This window comes from Grammomys surdaster, unplaced genomic scaffold (assembly GCF_004785775.1).
Source record: "Grammomys surdaster isolate TR1022 unplaced genomic scaffold, NIH_TR_1.0 125982, whole genome shotgun sequence".
NCBI classification, from domain to species: Eukaryota; Metazoa; Chordata; class Mammalia; order Rodentia; family Muridae; genus Grammomys; species Grammomys surdaster.
In genome coordinates, this window is record NW_021620798.1 from 4,795,279 (window position 1) to 4,817,034 (window position 21,756).

A 21,756-nucleotide genomic window follows, 5' to 3' on the forward strand; every position below is an offset into this window, starting at 1 on the left:
CTCGTTGGGCCTCACAGAGATAGAATATGCTTACTCTAGCTGGAAATACATGTCTCAGAGTGAGGTGGTACCAAATTTGGGGAAAGGGTGGGAGTAATAAGGGAGAGATTTGTAGGGAGGACTGGAAGGAGAGGGATAGGGTTGAGCTCAGGATATAAAATGAATAAAAAATAAAAAATAAATTACTGAAGAACAAAACATACAATAAATAAAGAAACTTGGTCATTTTAACTGTTAATATGTATTATAGAACAGATAGGTTATGTTTTATATATTCCCTGGAACAGAAATCACTGATTAAGATACAAGAAAAACATGAACTACATTACACATAAGAATATGATCTGCTATGTGCTGTTGCTTCATGGTTTCAAGAAAGACATAAACAGACTTCCTTTAATTTGCCCAAAGAGATAAAGCCAGAATCCCCGTCTGTGTTGCTTTCTGCTTTATAATACTATGATCCCTATATCTAATATTTTATAATCTAGAAAACTTGCAGGATTTTATGATCACTTCATTTGTATCAAAGAGTGGTAATCAATCTTTACTTTGGTGGGCATTATCTATGGAGAGATTATAATTCTCATGAAATTCTCCTATTCTCGTGATATTTTCTCTCTCGCGATATCCTCTTCCTCTCGCGAGATCCTGTTTGCAGGGGCACTGTGAGCCTCACAATGGGGCCCTTTGTCTGAAAGGGCGGGGCTCCCACTCAGTTAGCAACAGGTGAGTGGGTGGTAGTATTACAGGGGAACTCTGGGTGGATAAGTCCACTTAACCATGCAGGATCCCAGTGGGGACAAAGTTTGTAGAGCAGGTGGTGAAGAAGAAGGGGAGGATGGACAGCACACATCCAGAGTTCGTGATACTGAAACAAGCTCACATCGATCTGAAGCAAGCTTACATCATTCTGAAACAGAGAATAACCGTGATAACTCTCCACATGTAAATCATGCCCAAGATTTTGGTAGCCAGGCTGCCCCAGGTAGCCTCGACGCAAGGAACCCGTTAGAGGCAAGAGTGGTGGTGGAAGAAGCAGCCATAGCTCCTCAGGGTGAACAGGCACCAATTATACTGGGACCCGGTGGAGATACTGCAACAACAGCTGGAAGTCGACTCTTGGAGTTGTATCTTTTATGAGGAGCACATTAACAGGGGTACAGCAACATAGTAAGAACAGAACTCCAAGAATGATTTGAGAGGGGACTTATTGTGGGGAGGTTTATAGCTTACTGGGAAGGAGACGGAAAAGTCATGCTGTAGATAGTCAATCCTGAGGCAGACTACAGAGGCAGAATAGGGAACCAAGTATATCTGTGAAGGCTATAGGGTGTGGAACACCAAAACCACTGAGGAAACGGCTGTGAGTTTCCTTGGGTGTTAGTTACAGGATGCAAAAGTAAACCTCAGAGGTGTGATCAAACCCAATGCACAAAGAAATTCAGTAGTGAAAACCTTAACTACAACTCCCTTCAGTTCTGTAACAGTGCCGTTCCGGACCGCTGTGGAGGCAAACATTGCATGCAGAACCCTGGCCTCAAATGTCCAGCACCAGCAAGTGATGGTTCAGCAGGAGTTCACTGTGAATGACACTATTCTCACTGTGTCAGTTCTCCAAGAGTTTGGAGTGAGGGTGGTCTTTGATTGGGAGGCAATGGGTATTCTAGGTGCTGTAATGGAGACTCTGGTTGACTAAAAGTAAGCAGATATAGTATGAGGACACTGCCCAGATTCCTCATTTTTCTCCTGATGTTTTCTCCTTTCTACTTTTAGTAGGTGGACCACTGAAGATCCTGTTCTCTTCCGAACATCCATCAATGCCTTCCTTGACCAACTTTCCCTTGTGATGAGGACAATCCCACGCCCAGTGTTTATGGCTGTTGTCAAACAAGGAAGAGGAAGAAATAATGAACTCTAATATGTTACCACCCACAACACAAGGCAAAGGCATTTCATGATTTGGGAAACTGTCCCTTTGCCTTCATATTCACTGTTTTGATTCTATCACACTGTATCTATCAGTCAGTGTTACTGGAGGAGTGAATATTGAAAGTCAGATAATGAAAATAACACTGAGTTACTGTTTTTATTTTGAGTTATGGTAGAAATCTTCAGGTTTCTCAATTGTGTCCTTTAGTTGGAAGGGGAGCGTCTGTGTTTCTGATTTCTTATCCTCCAAGGCAATTAGCAATTAGGAAATGGGAGAAATGAATATTTTATTTTTTACTAGTATCATGGAGTGTGTATACTTGTGTGTATACATGTGTGAGTTTGCGTGTGTGTGTGTGTGTGTGTGTGTGTGCACAAGTGAAATGACACCAACCTGGAGTTCAGAGGGTGACTTTTGTGAGTCTTCCATCCACCATGGGGGTTCTTACTACCAAATTAAAGTCATCATCAGACTTGGAAATCTTTTCAACAGAGGAGCCACTTTTACAGCCCATTTTCAAATAAATTAATTAAAAAAATACTATAAAAAGCATCACCAGCCACTCAGTTCTTCAAACTGATTTCTTCATTCAGCCAGATTTCCTCTCTAGGTAAATATCTGTTAGTAAAGCTATTTTTATTTTGTCCATTTGAATCAGAATACCTTTCCTTTTTTTTGTTTTGTTTTGTTTCTTTCATTCTGTCTTGAATTTTGTCAGTCTTTTTATTTACTCTTAATACTTTTGGGTGCAAGTTAATGCATTTCTGAGTGTCCTCACTGCTCCCTCTACTATGAGGCTTGAGTGAAGACACACATAAAAGCTCTCATCTTGCTCAATAACTAATAATTTTACTGTGATCCTGTTGGGAATCATCTGTGGAGTAGTCACTTTCTAGGTGCAAGCAGTTTTCTTACACAATGACCTCAGAGTGTTATGCTGGAGCCTCAAGCAGAGCTAGCCTTCTTTCCCTTCATAACTCTATCCTCTTAGACTCTCTTTCACAGACTGTAATTGCCCTTTATTATTGGAGAGAGGAGTGCATAGGTGGATGGAGTTAGGGGCTATAATATGGGCAGTCAGAAGCTACAGATTTGAAAGACTTTCTCTGAGGGAGAACTAATACATTGGAGTTTTTGAGGAGAGCAGATAGTAAACTGCTATACTACTCAACAGTTGCATTCTACCACCCTAGCTGATCGGCTGAAATGGCAGTAGGGGTTAAGACTTACAACATTCTATAGAACATGAATTAATGTTACTAAAGATGTGGTTAAGTATACAGATCAGGGAGTGTTTTTTATCTACTCACAAAAAGGTATAGAGCAAGAGTCATTGATATTATGGATGGGAGTTTTCATTTGTAGCCCATCTCCCTGAAGGGCCCAAAGCAAGGCTGTAATTAAGAAGGTCCAGGAGTGGTTGGGACATCTTGTATTGGTGACCTCTACCAGGATACCTGATTTTGGGTTAAGTCTAGGGTGAAACAAGTATCTCACCTTCCTGGGATGATGGCTCAAATAATTTAAAATATTTTTAAATATTGTGTACTTTTATTCTTTTGTAGGACTTGCATAATATTTAGTACATGTTATAAAAAATATAGTGAAGTAGAGAAGTAATATGATTTTTTTATCTCTCATACTCAATTTTATTACACAATTACACATAGACTTGATATTTATTTTAGTTTAAAATGACTAATAATTTTTCTGTCTTATGATTATTATTATATGGTAGAAAACAAATTAGTTAGTACTCAGGCATAGTACTCAGATTTGGGACTATAAAAACAAAATATTAGAATTTATTCACAAAAGAAAAATATTTATTTCATATATTTTATGATATTTTGTCCTAAAATTTTAGTTAATTAATATATGAAAAGGAACAGAAATGTCAAACTTTGTGACAGAGATAGGGGTGTGAGTAATTATTTTCAGAACTGCATTTAGATTTTAAATTATAAATACCTCAATCAATCTACAAAGAAATACTGGAAGTCAATTTTATATCTTTGCCCCACCATTCCCCCTTAATTCCAATAAACATTTTTCATATTTCTGGTAGGACACTATGTCATACATTTATTATAGCCTTCTTTTATTGGTATGAATAGTATCTACAAACAAAGCATTTTTATTTATTCTTAACATTTGGAATTTTATTCTAAACAATCATAACCATGAGCATTATTTAAAATTATATGTCCCATTTTGTTTCTCTACAATGATATTGACGATGCTCACAATGGATTCCCATTGCTATATCTTAAAATAACCATCCTTAAGGAAGAAAAATAGAAAAAAGACCTCAGTAAACCACCATTAAACTTGTTTTTTACATTTCTTCACAAATGAGTAAGCAGAATAGTTATATGAAAAATATTAGGGTACTTTTGGTTTATCCACCATGTGAGCATGGAAAAATGATTTTATTCTTTTACTACTATAATCACTATTTATTAAATGGGATAGGTAAGTACTTATCTAGAGATTATTAGGATAATTCCAGAACACAATGGATTTGGATATCTAAGCAGTTTCTAGTCATTAGGAGACTTGAGAACAGATAGTTACATCTGAAGAAAATGTGTTTCTCAATTTCACTAATTTTACTCTGTATGACTGATTTTTGAACTATATGTGTATAGGATGCATTACTTGGAATTAAGATGAATTTAAATTACATTACAAAATGAAATATGGTGAGTATTCTCCCTGTGGTTTAGAAGTAATTTTCACCAATGAGTGTAGCAAAAGAGTCCTCAACAGTATAATAATTGAAAGGTGTTACTATTCCTTATCATGACAATGTCCAAGCAATTGCATAGTGAAGACCACACTTGTGGTTACTTACAAATAGGTGTGTAAAAATCTTGGTAATCTTCAAAGCCTTTGGTCAGAAAATCCCTCTTTTCCGTCAATATTTTAAAACATGAACTTCTTTCACCAGACTGTACTACAGTTCTTATTGTGCTGCTTTGTCTCAACTGATTTGCAGTTCTGTCATCCTCAACTATTTAACTTCAGATTGTATATTGTCAACCTGGAGTTTACTGATCTTCAGAAATCAGAGCAGATATGTAATTACAGTTCACATACAATGTCAAAGCAATACAATTTATTTGAAGAATTGGTACTATAGAATAATTAGCTTGAAGCAAATTTAGTTTTTAGATGGCTGTTATAAGGATTGCATGACTCTATTCTGACTTACTCTTTTTGTAAGAAAACCACTAACTCTAAATCATATCCCACAGATCATTTGGAGAAATCACTGTTTGAACATCTCTATTGTAGCATCTGGTCTGTGCCTATCAGCCTCTCTACATAGTTGTTTCAATTAGGAAACATGGTCTATTCCTTAAATATTCCCACAGGACATGATCTAATTCTAAACTCGAGTCTTCATTCATCATAGTCTCAACCCTTAATCTCCTGCCTAATTTAATTTTCTTTGTCTCCTCTTCTAGTATGACCTCCATAAAATTAATTTGAAAAGGGCTTTATATTAGAGATACTCTACAAAACTAATTTTAAAAGGTTTTATATTAGAGATATTTTGCTTGAGACAAATGTCTCTGACATTTCTGACAACAGAAGACACGATAACTGAACTTATAACTCTTTTTCAGACTCACAAACATTCAACTTCTGGCCATTAGGCCACTGTTTCTGTATACAATTCTTCTATTTACTCCACTTCTACTGGAAAATTTATGTTTATCTTTTTGGTTGAAGCTATATTTGGTTTTCCCACAGAAATTGCTTTTTAATGTAGGTTCTTTGATCCCTCCTTAGAACAAAATCCCTCACAAATTGAGGTATTTCACTTTTCTACCACTATTATACATTAGGGAATACAGAATCTTCTTTGCTATATGTTATCCTTAAATTAAAATAATATACAGTAAATAGTGATGTAAATCTGATGAATACTGACATCTCATTGAAATACTCAAATACCACATTTCACTATCATCAAAAGATACTCAGAAGCTGTCTTTCTCTTCAATTAGTGTATATCTGTGCTAATTGTCTATGCACTGTGTGCTAATTGTCCTGCAATCTTAGGGTTTTGTGATTTCTTACTCTTCTTCAATTGTTCTCTAACATATATCCTAGGCAGTTTCATTGACTTTGATGTAGGATAAGTCATATTTGAATTCAAATCCCAGTTAGAATCCTTGGTAGTTACCCCATCATATAAATAGACTTTATTCACTACTCTGTACTTACAAACTATTAAATTTAGTTTCTTCAGACTTATTCCTCTCAAATATATGGGAATTTATCCATCATATTGTCTAGCACACCTTCCCTAATGTCTGATTCAGTCAGTCAGTCAATCAGTAAAAGTTGATTGAGTAACCGAATCCCTCAAGGTTTTCTGTCAAAACTAAACATTCATTTATCACTTTGAGTTTAAGAATACTTTCATTTTATTTCATTTGTAGTGTGTGAAAGTGAGGCAATATTTAAGTCAGACTCCAGTGTTTTTCCATTTATAACCTGTTGCACTTATTGTTTTTGTAATACATAACTTTTGTACTTGACTGTAAAATCACTAAGGTCAGAGGTTGTATCTCTTTAATTTTTCTCTTTAAAGCTTATTGTGTTGAGTCAAAGTTTGAGTTCTATGAGAAAGTGCTTAAAGAAAATTAGTAATTATTGTGCTGGTGTCCCTCATTATAACCCTTGATGCTGCACCACTATAGAATGTATAAGAATCAAGACTCACCCTTTAGGTGATACACTTCTGTTGTTTTCATTGGTTACCTTCAGAAATTTACTCACAATAGTTGAACTTTACAGTTTTTACTGCTTGACAACAAAATTAAATGAATAATGTACTTAATATCTTGATAAACAGGATATTAATCAATGTCTATTATTTTTATTTTTGATTATGGGATCTTAAACAGCATTTCAATTTTTTCTGCACATACTAAACTATACTTCTTAGTATGTCATTCCAAATACTCAAGTCTTTATGAATGGGAAATGACTACTCTAGGATAGCCTTTTAAAGGAAATATGACAGAAAAAGAGCTAAGGGAAAAAATTGAGAAAATGAAATACTCTATTAATATTTATGGACACTTTACTGTGTCTCCATCTCTATTACCATTATGTTAGATTGGATATTCATCATCATTACTGGATTATTGAAACAACTCTTTTATGTAAAACATACTTCTAGATAAAATGATGGAATCTTCTCAATATTCCTCATTCTCAATCCCTAGAGAGCATATTAAAAATAATGAGAAAAAAAATAATGAAGAGATGAGCAGGCAGAGGTATTGGGATTCACAGGAAAACATGCTTATCAAAGTAAAAACAGTGACATGTGCCAAATGATGTCCAAAGTGTAAGAAGTAGATGGTAACAGTAACAGGAAACAAGCAAAACTAACTTGTTTTCTATGAGTCACTTGCCAGGCCTTGACATATTAAAGAATCTACCATTTAACAACCAGAATGCAATGGATTCAGTTTATAATACTGTCTCATTAATTATAAATTCTAGGAAGGTTAAAAAATTTTTAAGTTGGTAGAACTTAATTCTAAAGAAAAATATGTAAATTATCATGCTATTGAGACATTTTATTATTTTAATGTGTATATTATTTTTTATTTTGATATTGTGTCTGAGTATGATGTATATGAGTAGACATGTGTGGATTCCATGATCATAGGGCAACTTTCTAGTTTTATTTATATCCTTTGACCTTTACACAGGACATACTACCATACCCTAAGTATATATTTGGAAAAGAGTGTCAAAATTTTATATTATAAAGTATTTATGTACCAAGGTGCTATATACAAGCATTTTTAGAGTACAGTATATACTTTAAAATGTCACAATTTGTGTAAGATTAGAAGCAAATTAAAAATACTGATTCTATAGTTCTTTTTGTAAGTTTGAGTCCTCATGGTTCTTCCTATATCTAGTGAAGAACTACAGGAAGAAATACAGAAAGTGGGAGGAATAGTCTTTCCCAGGGGAGTACACCAATTTTCCCTCTAATCCCAAATGACCAGCCCTGGAAACATAATTATCAAAGCCAACATAGGGACTGAGAAAAATTATAGTTAGTAATGTGCACGCATAAAGATATACATATATGCATGTAACAGCAATTAATGAAAGTAAATGATCATGTATTTCAAAAAGAACCAGGAGGTATTATTTGGGAGGGTGTGGAGAGAAAAATGATATAATTGTAATGTCAAAAATTTTAAAAAAATCTTTAAAAAACACATATCTTAGCCTCCAACATAGATCCACTATGTTGAACACTGCTGAAACACTGCTGATGAGGCTATCTTACTTTTTTTTTTATGAGAAATGTTTCTGTGAAGCTGTACACCACACCTTCCTGTCACTGTTCTATATCCTTTTTAGTTAGTTTTCCCAAGGAATAAGGAGATTATCTTTGCCTTGAAGTGTATTTAACACAAAATATGTTGTAATAATCCAGGAATGACAATGAGCATCTCACCTAGCCTACTGGACGTAGAGATGTTCCAGTTGGGGAAAGTGGAGAGATGAAGCATTCATAAACTGTAGTACTTGTTCATTGATGCCTTAATAGACAGATGTTCTGGATAACAAAGATATTTTATTTTCAGGATTAATGAGACAGCTGAGAGATGAAAAACTTTTTGATTAAGATAGAATGAAATTTAGGAAGAATATTAGTAAATGATACAGGTAATAAAGAAAATTAAGGGATGAATTTCTGCCTTTACATTCACAGGACATTTTCCTACACATTGCAGTAAATGTTGTGGACATATCAATTATGTCCATTATTATCTAAAGAGAACATGCAAATTACACACACATACACACACACACATTATATGTATAATATTAATAATATATATATATATATACATATATATATGTATATATATATATATATTGTGTGTGTGTACGTACGTATATGTAAATCCTGTCAGTAAGAAAAGCACTTACTAAAAAAATAACCAAATGTAGAACTGTAAAGAAAATTTCAATAGGTTTAATTATAATTGCCATGAAGTTGAACTGTCAGAATGTGTTCACTGAAATATTTTGCTTGCATTAATGCTTAACATCTTGCATTTTTATTAAAAATTCACATACAAATGAAATTGGACAAGCTGCCAATACCTGATTCTGTCCTTTCTTTCCACTTAAAATCATTTACTTATGTATATATTGATCTGATCTGGAAAATATCTAACATTGAGAACTATTGATATCAGGAAGAAGAGGAAAAAAATTAGAAGGAAATGTTTTCCCTCATAGTGAAATCTTCAACATGTTCTCCATGTATGTGGCATAATAGCTGGATAACTTTTGACATAACTGTTTGACATGGATAGCACGCAGGTTGATATCTTCAAAAGGACCAACCAGATAGGGTTCAATTGCCTCCTACAAGGCACCTATAGCTGCACTCTGGAAGCACAGATCTGTTTTGAAGTTGTGACCAATCCCTTGAACAAGATGCTGAAAGGGGAGCTTAGGAATTGAATAAGAAACAGTGGTACTAGCAATTAATGTAATTAAAGCTGCTATACCAGCAATAATCAAGCCCACTACCCTCCTGCTTCTGCTTAAAGCCTGACTCACTTCTTCCAGTACTTGTAAGTTTTTTTTCAGAAAGCCAAGGTTCTGTAATACTCAGGGCAATAAAACAAGAGCTGGTTGATAGACCCCCCCATAATAGATATGCCAGATTTCAACACACAAACACAATTAGAAAGTGTACAATCAATGCAACTTACGATGAATACTGTAGAGGAAACAAAAGTAATTTTAACTTGACAATTAAAAGAGCCTTAACACATGCACTAACACTTGTTTGAAATCCAGATCCTGTCCAAATTTTATCTCTTGCTAACATAACATCATAGTGAACTGCAGCTAACTTCCAAATGTCTCTGAAAATGTCCAGATCCAGTCTTCCAAAGGAAGACTCTTATTTCCAATATTGGACTGATTTCTAGACCAGTAAATGATTGAGTCCACATAACTGGCCACATTTAAGAAAAATACAAGAGTCATTATAACTTCTCTTTTTGATTCTCTATACCACAATGTCTAAAATCTTGAGGCAAGGTAGCTTGGCCCATTTGGGGTATAGGTAAGCAAAGATGGGTCATGAACTTGTGTCCAATACAGCTTCCCAGTCACCATTGTCTAGGCACTCAGCAGGCTCACAGGTCAGCATCTTTCTTTGTCCTGGCATCAGCATATCTTACCAATCTCTCTGGTAACCACCATGCTCCTTCATCATCCTGCAAAAATAAAATAATAAAATAAAATAAAATAAAATACAATAAAATGTGAAACATTGCCTCTTCCCCATATTAGATACCTGATAGGGATCATGCCATATGCCAGTAAATGGATCCTTCCTTTTCACCTAGGCATAAGTATACCTAGTTGTAGGGTACCATAGACACCCAGCAGAAAGTACCTTGGCATCCAAATTTATTTTTTATGGGATAATTGCTTTGACACAAGAAGTTAAGACATCTACTTTTGCTAATCACTTAGCAAAGAATGTTACTAATGTGTTGAGTATACAAGAAGATTTAGATAGGCATTTGGAACGTCAGAGTGATGCTTTTTATCCTATTCAAATTATTGGAAGGAAGTTCAGCATTTAAGAGTAAGGAGCCATATCAAGCGTCATGCCAAATACCATTGGAGTTATGTTACTTCTAAAATTTACAGTGGTAGTCATTATAATTAGGAATAAAAGTTTTAAGACTCTTACAGAGCATTTGGCATAACCCTAACACCTCTCAATATTTTAATTTTGCATAGTGATATTATGAATTTAAAGAATGCTCCTTTGCTGAGCTTTGATGCTGCAGATACTCTGATAAAATTATCCATGACTTGAGGTCAGTATTTTCATTTTGGTGAAGCTTCAAGAATGGCATATATAGCTTGATCATGCTAGCCCTTTTTGTCCTGGGAATCCTTTTATTCCTGCCCATCTTGTTGAAGCATGTTCTTAACAACATCAACATGTTGGTAGCCAAAGTACATGGCTTGAAACTGAAAATGGACCCCCAGGTGGAGTTATTAATTTAACAGGCTTGCAAGCCAAGGACGGGTAAGATTCTGCACAAAGCCTTACCAACCTAAGACATAAATACATTGCTTTTGAAAATGCATATTTTATGACAGGTAAGGAAGGCATTCTTGTCAGAATGACCTAAAACAGGCTAAGATTTGTTTATAAAATTTAAAAAAGGGGGGAAATGTGGAGAGCTTTTGGGGCTGCTTGGTAGGAATCTGACATTGACCAATGACAAGTAAATGGGCATCAGGCAGGAATCTGACATCAGGCTAGAAGAAAGAATAATTCCAGGCAGGAATCTAAATCTTAGGATACAACAAAGAAGAAGGCTTCAACCGTATAAATGACTTTGGGCTAGGACAGGGAAGTAGGCTCAGATATTTTGGTCATCCTGACAAGCCCTAAGAAACAGTGATCGTGGGACTTTATTGCCTTGCTTGTTCTTTGACTATTTGTGTTTATTGTCTTGATCCTTGACTATTTTCATCTATTTTACTACTAGATACTCAACCTAGAACTGATCTTAATAATTGCATGTAATTAAAATGGTATAAAAGCCAAAAGGAGGAGGGAGATGGGTTAGCAGGTTTCTGGGCAGGGGAGCAGGGGTTAATGGGGAAAGGGGATGGCAGCAGAAAAGTAGATAAATAATTTTATTTACAAAAATAAAAAGGAATCAGATAAGAAATTTAGTGGACTTCTGATAGAGTCTGAATTCAAGGAGTGTCACAGTACCAGGCCAATAACAATGAGGTTTCTTCACACTTCCAGTAGAGGATGCACACTTGAGAGCAGCTTTTGAAGCCAGTTGTTTCCTGAGTGCTTCACCACTTGTGGATGTGGAGGCAGTCTGCTTTCATGGGAGCCATAGTATGGGCATCTCCTTACTTATCCCTCTACTCCTTCAACTGATTCTCACTAAACGAGAAGCAAATTATATCTTGTTTGACTATTCTTATTAAATAGTTTTAACCCTCAAAATTATTGGAAATATATTGCTGTTAGAATTTTGCAAATATTTATCTTATTAAGGAAGAACTTGGCCGTTTCACTAGAGCATTATAGAATAAAGTGTAAACTTATATTTTTATTTTTTTTGTTATAAATGAATATAGTTCTTCTGATATATTCCAATCAGAGATTATTCTCCCCCATCTCTTTCTAGATCCTACTCATCTCACCAAACCACCACCAAATTTTGATTTTGTTTAGTAAAACAGGCAAACAAAAGAACATACAAATATAAAAAATAATAACAGAAAGCAAAAGAAACCCACATACACACAGAAAACTCATGAAAATACAAACTTGAAAACCATAATATACAACCAAAGGCTAGTAAGACAGAAAAATGTCCAAAAAATCTGTAATATAAAAAAAAGCTATAAAAATAGCACTGAGTTTGTTTTATGTTGGCCACCTACTAATGGGCATGGGGTTTATCCTTAAGTGTGGTTATTGTACAAGGTGAGACTCTATTGGAGTAAATTAATTTTCCTTCCAAATATTCAAATGGAGAGAGCTTTGGAGTTAGGGATTGGAGCTCATGTCCACTTTCCCTTCTCAGTACTTGGACCCCTCTGACTTGAACTTGTAAAAGCCATGTGTATGCTGTTCGAGTCTCTGTGCTTCCCTGTATGTATCAATCCTGTTATTTCAATGCTGTTTTCTTAGTATCATCCTTCCCCTCTGATTCATAAAATCTTTCTTTCACTGCTTGCACATAGGTCTCTGAGTTCTCAGCTGAGGTGTTTAATGAAGCTATCTCATGTCCAACTGAAAATTCTAAGGTCTCTCTCTCTCTCTCTGTATACACTGTCTAGGGTTGTACTTCTCTCTATTACTTTCCATACAAGAGGAATGCATTATACTGATATATTACTTTAACAAAAAAATATGATATTCAGTTTCTCTCTATGCCCATGTCCTATCTAGTTTCATGTTCTAAGATACTTGGGCAGTTTCAGACATGGACTCCCGGTCACTATTGTATATTGCAGTATTTTTAGCTTTGTTGATGGCTTTGTTAAACTCTAGAAACAAGTGGTGTTTTCTAGAATCATAAACACCAGACAGTAGGAGTGAAGGCTCTAGTTAGGCATCCGGTTCAACTTCTCTGTGTTCGTTGACATCTAAGTGCTATCTTCAGAAATAGAACTTTACCATCACTTTGTGGAGAGGAGTCAATAGTCATGGTAATAGCCTAAATTATTTGGGCATTTACATGGAACCCTTTTGGAGACTGACTCAACAAGTTGTAACCAATTGTGTGGGCTAGATATCTAGTAGGTGTTTGTCTCACCAGATATTCGGTGACTCTATTTGGATTTTTTAATATATGTATATATTTTAAGAAGCTTCTACAGTAATCTGTATCCATATGTCCTCTTCAATGACCAATGGTGTTAGTTGTTCCTCCCACCATTCCCTCATTTACCCTTCCTATCCCCTCTAATCCTCTTGCTCTAGGATACCCACTGTCTCTTCTTAATCATGTATTCTATTTTCCCTTTCTTTGGAGATCCTAGCCTCGCTCCTAGTCTTTCATTCTATATCTAACCTCTGTAGTCATATTGGTTATATTGTAGCATGTCTATAAAATATTTGAAAGTTGAAATCCACATGTAAGAAAATACATATAAAATTTTCATTCAAGGTCAGGCTTCCCTCCTTTGGAATAATTTTTCTACATCCATTGATCTTTGAATTTCATTACTTTCATTCTTTAAATAACTAAATAATATCCCATTACAATAAATGTACTATATTTTCATTACCTATATATCTATTGATGGCTGTTTCCAATCTCTGACTATTATCAATAAAGAAGCAAGGAAGATGGATGAGTGTTTCTGCCTCTGGAGGAGCATGTAGAGTTTTAGGGTATATGCCCAAGTGTAGTGCTGGTGGAGTTTAAGGTAGATGGAGTTCCATCTTCCTGAGGAGTTGCCACATTGATTTCCATAATGACTATATAAAGACTGTAGTTCCACTGGCAATAGATGAATGATCATCTTAATCCTTATCCTCACCAAGGTGAGGTGTCATTTGTTTTATTGATCTTGAACATTTTAATTGATATAATGAAATCTCTAAGGACTTATGATTTTCCTTTCCATGATGATAAAGGAATTGAACATTTCTTTATCTGATTCTCAGCCATTTTTTTCTTCCTCTTTTGAGTATTCTGTTTAGATCTATATGCATTTTATTAGGTTATTTGTTTTATTGATGTTGATTTTTTCAAAATTCCTTATGGGTTTTAAATATTAGCCCTGTATCAGCTGTGTAATTAGTAAAGACTTTCCCCTATTCTATAGCCTGCTACCTTGTCCAAGTGATGTTTTCTTTTGTTATACAGAAACCTTTCAGTTTTGTGGGGTTCGATTTATTGTTGATCTTAGTGCCTGTGCTTAAGTGTCTTGTTTGAGAAGTATTTTTCCTATGCCAATGAGTTCAAGATAATTCTGTTTTCTCATATATAAGGTTTAAGGTATGAGGCCTTATGCTGAGGTCCTTTTGGAAGTGAGTTTTGTGCAGGGTAGTAGATATAGATCTTTTCATAGTTTTCTACATCCAGTCTGATAAGTACTGTTTGTTCAGTGTGTATTTTTTGTTTCTTTGTTTAAAAAAAAAAGAAATGTCTATAGGAATTTAGACTTTAAAAAGTTTTCAGTTCCTTTCTTGATTCTTGTCTTGATCCACTTTTCATTCAGTAGAAAGTTGCTCAGTTTCCATTAAGTTTGAAAGTTTGTGTTGTTTCTATTGTTGATATCCAGCTTTATTCCATGGTTGTTAAGATGGGGGGGTATTGCATCTTATATCTGTTAAGACTTGCCTTGTGTCCAAGTATTTGATCAGTTGTGAAGAACATTTCCATGAGGTGCTGAAAAGATATGTTCTGTTGTGTTCAGATGAAATATCTGCTAGATCCATTTGATTTATGATGCTATTTAACTGTAGAAACTGATCAGTTTTATTTTTTCTGGATCTGTCTATTGGCAAGAGTGGGGTATTTATGTCACTCACTATCACAGTATGTTGTTCAATATATTATTCTTAATTGCAGTGCTCTTTGTTTTATGAGCTTGTTGCGCTTGTGTTTGGTATATAGTTATTTAGAATTCTATTATCTTTTTGGTGGATTTCTCCTTTAGTTTGTATATAGTATCTTTCCCTGTCTATTTTATCAGCTATTAAAAAATAGCAGCATATTGCTTCTTGGGTCTATTTTATTGGAATAATTTTCTACAATTTACCCTGGAATGATGTTAACTGTTGATAGTACATTGTGTTTCTTGGATGCAGCATAAATGTAGATTTGTTTTTATTTTTTTCTAATCTAATCTATTTTTCTTTTTATTGAGGAAATGAGACCATTCATATTGATATTAGGAATGAGGAACTTTTATTTATTCCTGTTATTTTGTTGTGATTGTTTGAAATTTTCCTCCACTTTTGATTTTATTTGTCTGGTGTTATTCAATCACTTTTATTTCTTGGATGTGGGATTAAACTCTTCAGTCTGAGATTTTCCTTTTAGTGTCTCTTGTAGTCCCAGTTGGTAGATAAATACTACTTAAACTTGGATTTATTCATGTGTGTTTTAATTTTTCTGTTATTGTGTCAGTTTTTCTGGGTGTATTTGTCTGGGTTGGCATCTGTGATCTCTATAATTTGTAAAGCATCAGTCCAGACCCTTTGTCTTTTACCTTCCCCATTTAGAAGTTTAATGTTATTCTAATAGTTCTAACTTTATATGGTATTTGGACTTTTTCCCTTGTACCTTTTAGTATTTTTTAATACTTCTCTTATATGTTATATTCTGACTGCTCTTTGCAGTTTTCTTTCCCTCCCCTCTTCACAGTCCTCCCTCCCCTGCCTTCTCTGTCTGATTGATTCCTCCTCTGTTTCCCTTCAGAAAAGGGAAGGCCTCTCAGGGATGTCAACCAAACCTGATATATATAGTTGCAATAAAAATAACCACCTCTTCTTATACTAAGTCTGGACTAGGCAATACAGAAGGAAGAGAAGGATCTCAAAGGCAGGCAAAAGAATCACAAACAGTTCCTGCTCCCACTGTTATGAGTCCCACGAGAAAATCAAGCTACACAATCACAACATATATGTAAAATAGCTAGGTCAGACATATACAAGCTTCCTGATTTCCTGTTCAGTATCTGTGTGCCCCCACTGCTCTGTATTTTTTAGTGCTTTATTGTGTGACTTGGAGAATTTTGTTTCTGGTCATGTTCGGATGTTCGGAATACTTTTTTGTACCTTGATGGACTCCCTCCTTATTAGAGTTGGGGAAATCTTCTTCTGTGATTTTGTTATAGTTTCTGTGCCTTGACTTGGGTTTCTTCTTCTTTCTATATCCCTATAATTTGTATATTTAGTCTTTTCATAGTGTCCCAGGTTTCTTGAATGATTTGTGCCTGGATGTTGTCAGAGTCAATGTTTTTTCCAAGGCATCTGACTCTTTTCTTATGTCTTCGATGTCTGGGTTCTCTCTTCCATGTCATATATTTTGCTGCTGAGACTTACCTCTGAGGCTTTTGTTTGACTTTCTAAATTGTTCATTTTCAGTTTAATTTCAGTTTGAGTTTTCTTTAGAAATTGTATTTTTACTTTTATGTCTTCAACTGTTTATATTATTATATTCCACTGTTTGTGTTTTTACATTCTTCATTAAGAGGTTTGTTCATATTCTGTTTAAGGTCCTTGAGCACTTTTATAATTGCTATTTTTTAAAAAAATCTTGTCTTGTTCCTTAACTATATTGCAGTTCACAGCACTTAGTGCAGTGAGGTTACTGAGTTCTATGGATGTATCTATCTTGTCTGTTAATGCTTGTGTTTTAGTGCTAGTATAAAGACATCTGGAGTTAGGATGATTGAGGTTATTTTGTGGGATTAATGCCTGCTCTTGTCTTTTTTCTGAGTGTTCCTGTCCTTAGTGTTAATCAATTTTGTTTATTTGTATTTGTTTTATATTTGTTTGTTTGTTTGTTCCCTGTAGATGTTAGGAAATTATACTTACTGTCGTTTGCTTGGTAGAGAGTACTTCTACAAGTTGTTTGGTGTCAAATAGGAAAAGAAGTTATGGCCTAGGAAAAAAGGTTGTGAGAGTCTTCAGGTAAGATCTAATATCTTAGAAGTTACTGTCCACACCAAGAGGCAAGGTCCTTAGTAATTTTAAGGTGTAGTGAAATGAGGGGTACCTACAAGTAAGTTGTAGCTAGACAAAGAATAATCTGTAAAGACATGGGTGAAAGGGCTGGGAGTTGGATTTGTACCAAGTGTTGGAGTCACCAATGAATGAAGTTGAAGTGCCAGGAAGCACATCTGCAAGAAGCTTCTCACATGGGTGAGGATGAGAATGGAGACATTATAATGAAGTAAAGGAAGGATAGTATGAATCAACAACCTGAGTCCCTGCCAGATGCTGCCACTGGGTCCCCACATGTAGTGTTTCTAGATAGAGGTTACTGACACAAAAGAATGGAGATGACCTAGAAGAGAAGGCAGAGGGTCCACAGGAATGAGGAAACATGGTTTGGCACCAATATTAGGAGTCTTCAGGGAATGGAGGTATGGTTGGAGGAGAAACAGCTGCAAACTCTATAATCACCTATTGATTTTTTTAAATTTGAGAAAAAATAAAAATAATTTATTAATATATTCAAATCAATTCTTTTCTGTTCATAACTAGAAATAAATCTGAATGCAATTTTAAAAATTAATCTTGTCTAGCTAGTGTTATTTACCTTCAATTATATTCTTCCTTGTTTAGTTTCCTTATAAAATCAATCTAATTTCTCATAAATATAAATAATATACTGTTGATGTGCTTGAAACATTTTAAAGAGCTCTCATTGTTCTCATTATCAAGACTTTAGAATGGCTTATGACCACTCATATGATGTGGACCCTAATATCATTATCATCATCTCTTACTCCACATGTCTGTCCTGCTCATTCTAAAATTCTTTCCAATCCTAAACTAGCTGTGTTATTTTAAGCTGATTTCTAGGCCTTTCGGTGCATGTTTTCAGTTTTTGGGCAACACCATCATCCTTAGCCTGAATTGTCTTGATTTCTTGATGCCTAGCTTAGACATAATTTCCCCAAGAAACCTTGCAAAATTTCAAAATATCTGTTCTTCATCTGACTTTACTCCATGTTTTTCATATCTATGTGAAGCACATTATCTACTATAGCATTGTCTTTAATTCCTATGTTCCTTTGTTTTCTATTGCTATGATGAAGTTTCTGAAGCTAGATAGCTTTATGAAAAAGAAAAGAACTCGCTGTTTTGAAGGTTCAAGGACATGGTAGTAATATCATTCTTGATTTGATAAAGATCTTGTACTAGGTAACATTATCATAATGGCCTGACTATGTAGGGGAATGATTAATCATGCCACAACCTATGCAGAGACTGGGAAATGACTAGATGTGTCTGTTTCTAAAAACTAACTCAGAGTTCCATAAGAATTTAATCCTACCCTCAAAATTTTGTTCACTAGAATATAATGACCCCCAATTAAGTTTACCCTTTAAAAATTCTGTTATCTCTTACCAATACTACACTGAGCCTTGATTGTTTCCAGCACATCTTTGGTTGTTTTTGCTTATTTGAGGTGAATAAACAACCAAATCACAACTGTTTGCTTGCCTTCTCTATTAAGGATAATGATCATGTGTCATGTGTTGTTCATTATATTTTCAGCATTTTTTCTAGTACTTGATGATATATATATATATATATATATATATATATATATTCACAAATCACTGATTCAACATTTTATTAATTAAAAAACTACAACAGCAAATTATTTCAGATTGAAAAACAGGGATTCATCTCTAGTCATTATAGCAACTTTTATCTCGATCTCCAAGAACCAAAACAACATGTGTACTTAGTCTAAGCGTTTTATGATGTACTACATGAAGAATTCCACTTTTTGTCAGCTTGTTATATTTTCTGGACTTTTATATATTGAAGAGGGAGTAGAGAAGCTCTACTCAAAGACAATCAGTAAATATTTTACTGACTTTTTATTGTACATCTGAAAGTGCCCAAGGAAGTTTAAGTACACTATCTTACATAATCCTCATAACTACTTCCCTCAGAGATGTGTGTGTCTTACAATATTATACATTGAATAATAGCCAGAAGCAGAATCACACCTACTTAGTTGTTCTAGTCTTCTTTCTGTGAGGTGGATTATCAACATTCTGAAATGAGCTGGGAAATACTTCTGACTTTGTGAATGATGTGGTCTTTTGCAGATTCTTAATTTGACAGTGTGACACAAAATCAGTTATTAAACCCTACAGACAAGAGTTACGAGGTTATAATGGAGTAGTGAGTGTTTCTCTAACATATGTGTATCCCTAGAATCCATCTACATCAGCCCCAAAATTATAAAATAAGAAAAGTATCATTCCTTCATATGAGTAAAACTTTACTTGCAAAAACAGGTAGAAGATCATGTTGAATGTTGGACAATGAGTGTTTCCTAGTTTTACAATAAATCATCTAAAGGAGCTTTGATATTCCATATGTCTTGATTTCATATCAGAGCACTTGATCTTCAAAGTGATTTGAGGGTAAAACATTGTTTTAGATGCTTCCTAGTTGTTTTAAATCTAAAGGCAAAAAAGCTAAATCATCATAATAAGTTTAAGTAAACTGTTAGTAAATGTCACTGGGGCTTACTTGGGAGGTGTCAAGTTTGCATGTTCCCCTTTCATGTTCTTTTCTAGCAGTAGAACACAAAAGGCTAATTTTGAGTAGCTTATTATCCTTTGCTGGTTAGATTGATGACTAGCATATCCTTTTTAGCCTGTTAGAAATAATTTGATTCTATTGATTTCCTCTATTAGCAGAGAGGAGAAAATCTTTTAAACTGGCAGAAAATCACTGCTATTAACAATGGTGCTTTAATGTCTGGCTTTGTGAGTTACGGCAATGCCAACACTCAGGCGTCTCGTATAGAGTTGGGATTATTAATTAAAAATGAAGCTAGTCTAAACTATGTAGCAGGTTTGGAGGATTTACTGAGTTACATAGTAAGGATCTTTCCCATCAAGAACAATAACAATGGACAGAAAGATTCTTTCAATTTTCATTACATTATTATTAATCAAATTAATTATTCCAAATTAACATTTTATCAAAAATTTTCATTGGAATGAGTTTTAAACACTTAACTTTAAGGAGAAATGTTGAAACAGAAAACACTCCAGGTTTCACAGATTAAACCAAATCTTTATTTTTAAAATAGAAAAGAAGTTATTTTCATAGAAAGCTTTTGCCAGTGAATAATGAACAGGATTATCTTTGACTCAAAACCACTCCACAATTCATATATTTGTAAAGAATGTGTCATGAAATATTAGAGTGAATACATTCTATGAAAAAAAATCATTTTTTTTTAAAGTTTAAGATGCAAAGATAATACACAGGAGATTTGGGCCTCTAGAAGGAACCTTCCCAATTTAGACAGAGGCACCTTTGAGAAATTATACTTTGTTCTTGGATCTGCAGGACTCCCCAAAGATATTTTTTTGTTATATGCACACAGTTTTTATATACCTACCTCACAATCTCAAAAAATAGATTTTGTGGCCAGAGGCCTTGCACTTTGGATCATAGGAACTATGTATGCTGTAGAGAACACTCACAGATATCCCTCAGTGTTTCTCAACAAGGCCTCTGGGAACTGAGACCAATTTTGCTTGAGATTTAGGGTCACAGAAGAGTGTGTTTAGACATTTCCAGAAGTAAAGGTGAGGAACATACCCTGAATGTATAGTATAGTATAGTATAGTATAGTATAGTATAGTATAGTATAGTATATTGTCTTATAGTATAGTATTCCAAATCAGAAGACCCAAGAGTTATCCCAAACCATACCCTATAGACCCTCAGGATCTGATCTTCTGCAGGATATCATAACCTGGAGAACTTTCTGGTATCCTTTGACAAATTCCTATAGGGCAGGTCAATCAGAGGGACATGGTAACCTTAGGGGTCTAAAAAGTAGATCTGCAAATGTATTTATGTCTTGAGTGATTTCTTTTCCAACTGAGACAACAGAAAAATATTTGAAGTAGTTTAATACTAGATCATGATAAATGTTTCAGAAAACTAATGTTAGAGGAAAATTTTAATTTCTTACTACCTTAAAAAGCTTCAAATCATATTGCCAGTGTTTCCAGAGTTAGGAATTGAGCATAAAATTTTAGAGAATACATGCCTTTAATCCTACTCTCAAGAGGCAGAGGCAGGAAGTTCACTGTGATTTTGAGGCCTGTCTGGTCTAAATAGTGAGTTACAGGATGGTCAGAACTACATAATAGAGAGAGCCTGCCTCAAAAGAAATAAAGATAAATAAATAAAAGAAATACAAAGAAATTTTCAGGAACACAACCAGTGAGACTACTGTAGTGACAAGACTACATATGTAGACAAGTGGAATAAGTTAGAAAGTAAAATATTAAAGTGAGTCAGAAAGGAAGTAAAAGGAGCATCATTAAACTTAGCAGACTTGCATACACAGCAATAACCTAGCACAACACAATAGAAAATGTCTCATTTGCAGTAGAAAGAAACTCCAAAATTTTCATTAAAATAATAATCACCAAAAAGATATGGCAGTATTCTGAAAGAAGAGTTTCCTAACAGACCCAAATCAATTGTGACTAAGAAA

At 34.5% G+C, this 21,756-nt stretch overlaps 1 protein-coding gene across 1 annotated transcript; it reads left to right on the forward strand.

Moving 5' to 3' along the window:
- Positions 1 to 740: 740 nt before the first annotated feature.
- Positions 741 to 2,075, forward strand: LOC114609767 (EKC/KEOPS complex subunit LAGE3-like). The gene is made up of 3 exons (XM_028754148.1): positions 741 to 1,130; positions 1,480 to 1,608; positions 1,777 to 2,075. Exons 1-3 carry the CDS (start codon positions 784 to 786, stop codon positions 1,919 to 1,921), a joined length of 621 nt encoding a protein of 206 aa, XP_028609981.1. The 5' UTR covers positions 741 to 783; the 3' UTR covers positions 1,922 to 2,075.
- Positions 2,076 to 21,756: the final 19,681 nt, after the last annotated feature.

What these genes read in the sequence shown, in the direction of transcription:
- LOC114609767 (XM_028754148.1), top strand. Translation starts at nt 784, where the DNA reads ATGCAGGATCCCAGTGGGGACAAAGTTTGTAGAGCAGGTGGTGAAGAA. An exon ending in GGAAGTCGACTCTTGGAGTT is followed by an intron (nt 1,131 to 1,479) that starts GTATCTTTTATG and finishes AACTCCCTTCAG; the next exon opens with TTCTGTAACAGTGCCGTTCC. An exon ending in AATGACACTATTCTCACTGT is followed by an intron (nt 1,609 to 1,776) that starts GTCAGTTCTCCA and finishes TTCTACTTTTAG; the next exon opens with TAGGTGGACCACTGAAGATC.